The sequence below is a fragment of the Podarcis muralis genome, chromosome 2, assembly GCF_964188315.1.
Source record: "Podarcis muralis chromosome 2, rPodMur119.hap1.1, whole genome shotgun sequence".
In the NCBI taxonomy this organism is placed as follows: Eukaryota; Metazoa; Chordata; class Lepidosauria; order Squamata; family Lacertidae; genus Podarcis; species Podarcis muralis.
In genome coordinates, this window is record NC_135656.1 from 8,878,794 (window position 1) to 8,887,778 (window position 8,985).

Consider the following 8,985-nt stretch of genomic DNA (forward strand, 5'->3'; position numbering starts at 1 on the left):
GCGTTTTTGTAAAAAAAGAACTTTGGGGCTTGTCTTTAAAAAATCTCAAAAACTTTTGGGGGATTTTACTTTTTGAAATATGGCTGTTTTCCATGTGCCCTGACTGGGGCCTAAATTATAATAATAATAATTTATTATTTATACCCCGCCCATCTGGCTGGGCTTCTCCAGCCACTCTGGGCGGCTTCCAAAAAAAATATAAAAACACTGTACTACATCAAACATTAAAAGCCTCCCTAAACATTCAACAAAATTCACCTTTTCTTCATTGAAGTCTCTTCCGTTCCATGAAAAGCCTCACCACCTCCTTTATTCCCTATTGTTGTACTAATAGCAGTTACAAAATGTTAGGATGAAAACTCCAAGTTAATTTATATACCTGCCAACAGAATTTAGTGGGCATGGGATCACCCAGTGAAATCAATTGGTAGTGCTGTAGATCCAGGAAAGACAAAATAAAGCACTTCACACAATGCATGTTTTTTGGAATCCACCGGCTCATGCTGCAGTCCTATGCGTACTCAGAAATAGGACATAAAATTATAGAAGTGGGAGGGTAACTCAAAGGTCATCTAGTCCAACCCGCTATTTCTGATGCAGGAACTCCTTTGCTACAGCATCCCTGATAGGTGGTCATCATCCAGTCTCTGCTTGAAAACCTCTAACAAAGGAAAGTCCACTACTTTCCAAGGCAGTTTGTTTTCTGCTGGAGTTCAGTGTGAATTCCCCCCATGTAAGTTGGTACGTGTTGCAACCTGAGAATGATTCAAAAGGGGACCAGGAAAAAAAAAATCATGAAGGGTAGGTCTGTTAGTGGCTATTAGCAATGGAAGCTATGCGAAGTCTTCACGTTCAGAGACAGAATGCCAGCAGCTGGGAGTGACAGCAGGAGAGGGCTATGGCCTTAATTTATATTAATTGATGAATTCATTAATTCATTTTTATCCTGCTTTTCAGTCTACAAGTATCAGTGATGAGACAGCCCTTTCCTACGCTCAGGTTTACAGTCTAAAAGACACGACACAAAAGGAAAAAGGGTTGGGAGTGAGGAGGAAAAGAGCAAACTCATACACTAGTTATTGTTTACTCAGTTCTTGAAATGAGTTGCTAGCCTTTCAGCAGGGCTGACGGACAGGTTCTGCAGTCCCATCTCTCTCCCTTTCCTATATATACAGTCATACCCTGGAAGTTGAACAGCCTAGTTCTCGAACGTTTTGGCTCTCGAACGATCGAAACCCAGAAGTGACTGTTCTGGTTTTTGAACGTTCTTTTGGAAGCCGAACGTCCAATGGGGCTTCCGATTGGCTGCAGGATCTTCCTGCAGCCAATCAGAAGCCGCGCTTTGGTTTTCAAATGTTTTGGAAGTTGAACGGACTTCCGGAATGGATTCTGTTTGACTTCCAAGGTACAACTGTATATCCTGTTGGAACGGCTGCTGCAGATGCTGGACTAGATGGGATCTTGGTCATATCTAGCAAGGGTCTTCATCTGCTCTTAATGAAAACCAAAATAAACAGGGGAGAGGTAGCCAGAAATTGAACCTGTTTTCGCAAAAGCTTCAGCTGGAACCATATTATATGTGAGCCACATGGAAGTATCCTGGATGTACAGTATAATTAAAATGAACCCAGTAAAAATCTTGCAGTGCCTTTCTGCTGGTAATGGTATTGTGCTCTCCTCTTGATCGGCTTTTAGTAGACTTTCCCACTTTGCTTTCCCCAGTTCTGTCTCAGCATCTAAAGGAGATCAGGCTGCAGGAAAAGAGGTGAAGAGAAGTGTGAACTTTTTTGGTGGGGGATCGTTTCATAGTTTATGATGGGCTTTGTATATTGGACTTGTAACATCTGACATACTGTGGAGAACCAGTCATTGAGGAGCAGTGCTTTTAACTGTGAGGAAACATCAGCGGAGGTGAGGAAGAAATCTGGCTTGGGTCATAGCCAACGCTGCTATTCCGCTAGCACAACAGACTTCACAGGGGGCGGCCTTTGTTTGGGGAAAGTTGGTTTGAGAATTATCTTCCTATTTGATGTAAGTTCAGAGAAGTGATTTTGTGTTTTGGGGCTCAGAACCTCACATCTGCATTATACCCAGGCTCTTGGGCAAGTTACTTACCGTATTTTTCGCCCTATAGGACACACTTTTTCCCCTCCAAAAATGAAGGGGAAATCTGGGTGCGTCCTATGGGGCAAATGCAGGCTTTCGCTGAAGCTTGGAGAGCGAGAGGGATCGGTGCCCACCGACCCCTCTCGCTCTCCAGGCTTCAGGAAGACACCTGCAGCCTAGGCAACCCTGTGAGAGGTCCCGCAGGGATGTCTAGGCTGCGGATAGCAGCCTGCTTCCCGGAGCGTCGGGTGCCCTGAAAGCAGAGCGCCCGGCGCTACGGGAACACATCCGCAGCCTAGCAGAGCGCCCCTCACGCCGGGCAGGCATCCACAGCGTGGGGAGCCTTGCAGGAGTTCCCCGCAGGGCTCCCGATGCTGCGGATAGCAGCCTGCCGCCCGGTGGGCGGGGCACCCTGAAGCAGAGCGCCCCTCGCGCCGGGCAGACATCGGCCAGCCCCACAAGCTCGGGGGACAGCAGGGAGGCGCAGCACCGCCATCGCGCTGTTCCTCGACCTGGTTCGGTTCCCCCGAACTGCTTTTGGGGGGGAAATAAAGGGGGGGGGGGAATTCCTTTATTTCCCCCCCAAAAAACTAGGTGTGTCCTATGGGATGGAGCGTCCTATGGGACGAAAAATACGGTACCTTTTGGCCTCACCACGATTCTGCGAAATGGGCACTGCCATATTGTGAATGGGCACACCTCCACAGCAGTCCATGGCACGTTCTCAGAGTTCCAAATGTGCCCACTGGCCCAGAATAGCTGAAGACCCTTCCTCCATCCTTTTAAAGATGGTTTCAGACAGCAACACAACAGTGTTGCCACAATGGCGCCCAGTTATCACTTGTGAGGAAGAGGACCTGCTGAGCATCTTATATTCCCTTTAGGCTGGGCTAGGACAATATAGTGAATCCCAAGGAGTTAAAGTCAAGGCTGGCTGGTGTTAGCTGTAATTGCTGCTCCTTCTGACGGGAGCTTGTCTCTTCACAAAGGTCCATTGTGCCTTTGCGAAAGCCTTGCTGACAGAAGGCCTTTGTTCCAAGGGGGGCTGGGATCTCTGGTAGTCACCATTTCCCAAACAACAGTTTGGGGGCTTTGCGATGATTGCCCTGCGGGAGTGTGATTCCTTCTCCGCTATGGGAACTAAACGCAGGAAAATCCCATATGGCCCCCCGGCTGACCTCCAGAGGCAATATCTACCTCATAGTCACTGAGGTTACCTACAGGCAAGCTGACAGATTCTCAGGCTAATGAGGCAATGTAGTTGCTACCGTTATTTTTTTTTTTAAAGCTCCAAAAAGTGCCGGGACTACAGCTGCTGTCTGCCCCCACCCATCCCTTAAGAAACAGCAGCGTCCCCTGTCCCATTTAGGATGCCTTTTTGTCCCAATTTCAAAGTCATGAAAAAATAAAATTGGCATTCAAGTTTTCTCCTTTGTGCGCTCACCCCAATTTGCTAGACACCTTGGAAGTTGAACATCTACCAAGGAATCTGTACATGTCTGGCCCTGAATGTCGCTGTATTTCATGGGATTGTGGGGGCATGTATAAGGGCACGTACTCAGTTCACATGTAGAAGAATTGGGACTTGCCCAGGGGTAGGCAACCTAAGGCCTGGGGGCCGGATGCGGCCCAATCGCCTTCTCAATCTGGCCCGTGGATGGTCCAGGAATCAGTGTGTTTTTACATGAGTAGAATGTGTCCTTTTATTTAAAATGCATCTCTGGGTTATTTGTGGGGCATAGGAATTCATTCATCCCCCCCCAAAAAAATATAGTCTGGCCCACCACATGGTCTGAGAGACGGTGGACCTGGCCCACGGCTGAAAAAGGTTGCTGACCCCTGGACTTGCCCATTGTGAACTGACAGAATACCATAGATCAGGGGCGAGGGGACTTCAGTATCGTGTAGTCTTCTTTTCTAGAATCCCTGTGGCCTTAAATTTACAAAGCAAGAACGAATGCCACACTATTAAGCAGCTCTTAAACAGTTGAGGCATGCCTAGTCTGTGTTAATAGATCCTGAGTGCGAAGTCTTCTTACGAACATACCTCACCTAGTCCAGCATCCTTTGAAGAAGCCCTAGCAACCGGCAGACCCCAGGTGCTCCACCGGAAACTGGCCAGTAATGCTCCAATAGGTGTGCTCCTTGTGTATCCCTTTCCTAAAAGTCACAACAAACTTTGCAGCTGTGCTCTGCAAAGGAAGATCCACTACGGTGACTCTTTCCCCTTTTAATCTTGTGAGTTGCAAGTTTGATTTATTATGTGATTTTCGAATGGTGTGTTGTAACCCTCCTGCTTGTTTTGCAACCGAAAGGCAGTTTTTTAAAATAAATAATAGTAGACCTCAGGGTTACCCACCATGACTGTAAGGCTGTTTACAACTATAAAGGCCCAATCCATAAATAGTCACATTGCAAGCCTTAGGAGTGCAATTTTATTTGAATTGTGGTACAGAAGCACTGGATTGTGCTTTCCTCCAAAGATAAGAATCGAGTTTCTTTAAGCTTCCCCCACAACATAGCTTATATTTTATTCTTAATTAAATTAATAACAAGCAAAGTCCAAACTGTTGGTTTTTAAAAAAAAAATCCATGTGACATGTGCCACCGAGCAGGCAAAATGTTGTTGTTTTTTTAAAAAAAGATTTTTTTACTTCTGTTGCTGAAATAAGTGTACTTCTCTTCTTACACAGATGCTGAAGCGTATCTGGTTTACTTGCTTAATAATGGGCAGCCCTCACTCTCCCAATAATGTTTAGGCATGCTGACACCATCAGATGATGTGTACCCTCTTCCAGCCAATGAACAATGTGGGAACAAGCACCCAACATAAAGCCACAACCTGAAAAAGGTGCCCAAATGTTACAGGAGAAAAGTGGCAAACACAGGAATGCCATTTTCCATGGCAGCCTCTTTGAAATGTGTCGTACTTCCAATGCCCCTGAAACGGCAGGCTGATCTAAGGGAAATGGAAGCAGTTCAGCAATATGCGTCCACAGAAAGGTACTGTCCCCAAATCAGAGTTGGCCATACCGTTGGGCAGAGAGAGGTGGCATATGTCAAAGATATCCCCTGTTTGTTACTTCTGACCACTGTCTTCTGCTGCAGGTCAGCTGTGTATGCCTCATGGCCAGTCCTACACCCCCAAAATTAACCTGCTGAGCCTCAGGTATGGTGAAGGCTCATCATCAGCCCTGAAATAAGATTCACCTGCCAGTCAAATCAGCTTCTGATCATGGAATGTGGGACACGGTCCTGTTCTTCGCCACAGGCGGCAAAATGTCTTAGACCAGCTCTGCCCCCCCAAAATAGGGGCTTGTGCCAGTGGCTCCCAATCACTGATGATTAAGCCAGAGGTCTTAAAGCAAACTAAACCCTTTCCCCCGAAATATGTGCACTTAGCAAGTTGAAAATCTGGCTCTGTATTTCTGATATTAACAAGGGGTTTTCAAAATCCCAATGGATCGTAAAAAAATGACACAGAACTTAAACAAAAAAAAAAAGCATTTCAAGATTATAAATACTCCATTTTTTTTCACCTTACGAAGCGAACAAAAAACAAAAGAAACCGAGCAAGTTATAGATCATGCTGTTTTGCACAGAGCAAGTCCCCCAGTTAGCAGAGAGACTACCCTGATAAGATAACAGATGCCTCACATTACAGAGGCCTCTTGGAGAACCTAGTTGCCTCCTTCCTCCTGTTAATTTGTCATCATAATTTAAGGCATAAATATACTTCTAGATTAAATACATGGGGAGAGGGAGCTCCAAGGGTATTGTAGCACCTTTGTGGGATAACTTGCCCCTTCTTGACTTCTACAGAGTGGTTGGCCTTCGTTCCTCTCCAACCCTCTTTACCTCTGTGCATCTAGCAGAGTGCATCAGAAGAAATTTCCACATTCTCTGGATTTCAATGGAAAGAGAGTCCCGTTTTTAACAGTATGGCGCCATGTCCATCAACTGTCTGAATATAGTCTCTTATCCATGTGGACGGCTTCCATTCCCATGGTCCTCAGTTTGGTACATGTATTCTAAACCAGAAGCAAAGGCATGGCTGGCACCTGCAAAAGGCAGGCACCGTCTCTGGAGCGATGTTATACCACCAACACTCTGCTATGGCCTTTGCCAGACTTGCATTGACAGGAGAGGGAGCGATGGAGCCCTTGTTGTGTGTGAAGAACGGAGAGATGGTTGTGTAAATGGATGCCCATCCGTCCCCCTTCAAAACTGTCCTCTGAACTTGCCTGCTACTGCCCAAGAGCAACATGCTTCATTTTAAATTGAACGGGATTTTAATGGCAAAGCTCCCATTACCTGTACAAACCCTCAACCAATGGCTCCCAATTGCATATAAAAGGGCTTCAAATTTATTCATGCTCCACCAGTCAGTTCTATTTCCCATTAGTCCCACTGTCAACTGCATGTCCAGACTCGGAGATGGCTTCTGTACCTTTAAGAGTGTCACCAGTTATGGCTTTTCTTATCAGTGCTGCTGTGTACCTGAAAAGCCGCCTCTAGTGGAATTTGCCCTAGCTTGCCATTCTTAAAGGAACAGCAGCCCCTTCCGAATCTGGACCTATAAAGCCTATTTGCCATGTCCTGAGCTAGAGATTGCGCTTGCCTCTTTAAGAGCTCTGGACCAGGGGCATGTTCTGTGGGGACAGGTATTCCACCTTAGTCTCAAAGCTGCTCCAGACCTCTCACCGTCTTCTTCTCTCCACCTGCTGCAAGACTGCTGCTCACTGCACAAAGTTAGAGGAGGTGATTCAAACTGAATCCTCAGTGGGTTACGCTAGACAAAAGGTGATTCCTATACATACCCTGAGAAAAACCCACTTTATTCCTGCCTGGCCTGCTAGTTGGCCAACTCTGCATGGCACAACTTCAGATTTCTTGTCCATTCCCTTGAGTGAGCATGCCGAGACCAAGGCAGGGACGCGCTTTGGTTGTAACCATCCAGAGGATGACCGGAGACTTAGCTTCAAGATTTTGGCTCGGATATTTGTGTCTTTGGCCAGAAAGTCGTGGACCTTCAGGGGTCTCTCAGCGAAGTTCGTTTGGGGGGTTGGAAGGGAAGGGAAGTTTGGCACGAGGTCTGCGTCTGGGCTTTCCCCCGGGAAATAAATTATTTCGCTCAGTTAAAAAAGGGGGTCGGTGGTGTGACGCAACAAAGGTGGAGCAAGCACTCAGCACCAGCGACCTAGATCTCCAGCAGGTTGCTCTGCTCTGGGCTGGTGGCGTCTTTCTCGTCTCCAGGGAGGCCCTCCTGCAAGGCGGCACTGGGAGAACCGGCCACTGCGGCCACCTCTTCCCGTTCTGCTTCGCCCTCGGGGGGCTTCCCTACCCCCATCTCGTTGTGGGTCTTCTGGTGCTTGCTGAGGTGGTCGCTGCGGGTGAAGCGCTTGTTGCAAAGCAAGCAGGTGAACTTCTTCTCCCGGGTGTGGGTGCGGACGTGGCGCTCCAGCTCGTCCGAGCGGGTAAAGCGCTTGCCGCAGAAGAGCCAGTTGCAGACGAAGGGGCGCTCCCCGGTGTGCCACCGCAGGTGGGCCTTGAGGTGCGAGGCCTTCCCGTAGACCTTCCCGCAGCCCGGGATGTGGCAGCTGTGGATGGGCTTCTTCCGCAGGCTGGCTGCCGAGGCCCCGAGCCTCTCCAGCTCTTGGCAGTTGGGGCAGTCGCAGGTCGACCGGCCTGCCGTACTCCCAAAGGAGCCGCCTCTTCCGGACTTCAGTCCGATCCCGCCTTCCATCAGGGAGTTGTTGGCCACCGGCTTGGGCTTGTACATCTCTTGGGGCAGCACATGTTGACCAGAAGGGAGAAGGTGCGACGAGGAAGTGATGCCCACAGCCGGGTATGGAGCAGGGTTTAAGGTGGTGAATTCGGAAGTGTAACTGGGCAGCTGGGGGCTGATGGGAGCCTGGCTGGGCATGGTCTGCAAGGAGCTCTGAAGTCCATCTGACTGGGGCTGGGAGCTCAGCCAGTTGCTGTTGGAGTGCATGTCCCACCAGGAAGCTGTGGGGTTGCTAGAGGCGGTGGAGATGCCCGGGTGGATGCCAGCTTTGTACCAGGAGCCATAAGGGTGTGCCATGTCCAAAGAGGTGTAGACACTGGGGAGGCAGTCGGAGGAAGGGTGCCCCTTGGATACCAGCAGGGATGATGGGTCTTGAGATGTTGGGGAGGAATGGGAGAATGGGCTGTAATCATTGCTGTAAGTGGTGGAAGCTTGAGGGCTTGCTGAAGGAGACAGGAGTCCATTCCCGTTAGGGAAAGTGGCCGTATAGGAATCTCCCATGCCTTCTGCGCTCCAGATTTTTGGAGCAAAAGGCTCCACACCCAGAAGATTAGGTTTCTTCCCCAAGCTTTCCCTCCGCTTTTCCCAACAGGGTCAAATCCAATTTGTGGCAAGTGTCCGTCAACATTCCCAGGGGGCTGGAGCCATTGGAAGCTTCTTCCTAGACGTGGGAGGGGGTGGGGAAGAGAGAAAAAGAAAGCAAAAATCTTTGACAAAGGGAAATTGAATACACAGTTTGTGATTACTGTTTGGGATTACTGTACAGTGTTTTTATTTTGTAGTTTTATGCTGTAAACCACCCTGAGATCTTCGAAGGAAGAGCAGTATACAGTGGTGCCTTGCAAGATGAAATTAATTTGTTCCGCGAGTTTTGTCGTCTTGCGGTTTTTTTCGTCTTGCGAAGCACGGTGTCGGGAAAGTTTTGGAAAAGCTTCAAAAATCACCAAAGTCTTTAAAAACCTCAAAAAAGGCTACCACACCGCGTGCTATGAGTTGCTCCTCGAAGTCAAGTCGCAACTGTATTAACGGTGTTAAGAAAAAGGAAACAAACTTGCAAGACGTTTCCGTCTTGCGAAGCAAGCCCATAGGGA

General features: G+C 48.3%; 1 protein-coding gene across 1 annotated transcript; it reads right to left on the reverse strand.

Moving 5' to 3' along the window:
* Nucleotides 1-4,527: 4,527 nt before the first annotated feature.
* Nucleotides 4,528-8,549, reverse strand: SP7 (Sp7 transcription factor). The gene is given in 2 exon segments (XM_077923847.1): nucleotides 4,528-8,467; nucleotides 8,469-8,549. Coding segments are annotated over 2 exon segments (1,215 nt in total). The 5' UTR covers nucleotides 8,523-8,549; the 3' UTR covers nucleotides 4,528-7,306.
* Nucleotides 8,550-8,985: the final 436 nt, after the last annotated feature.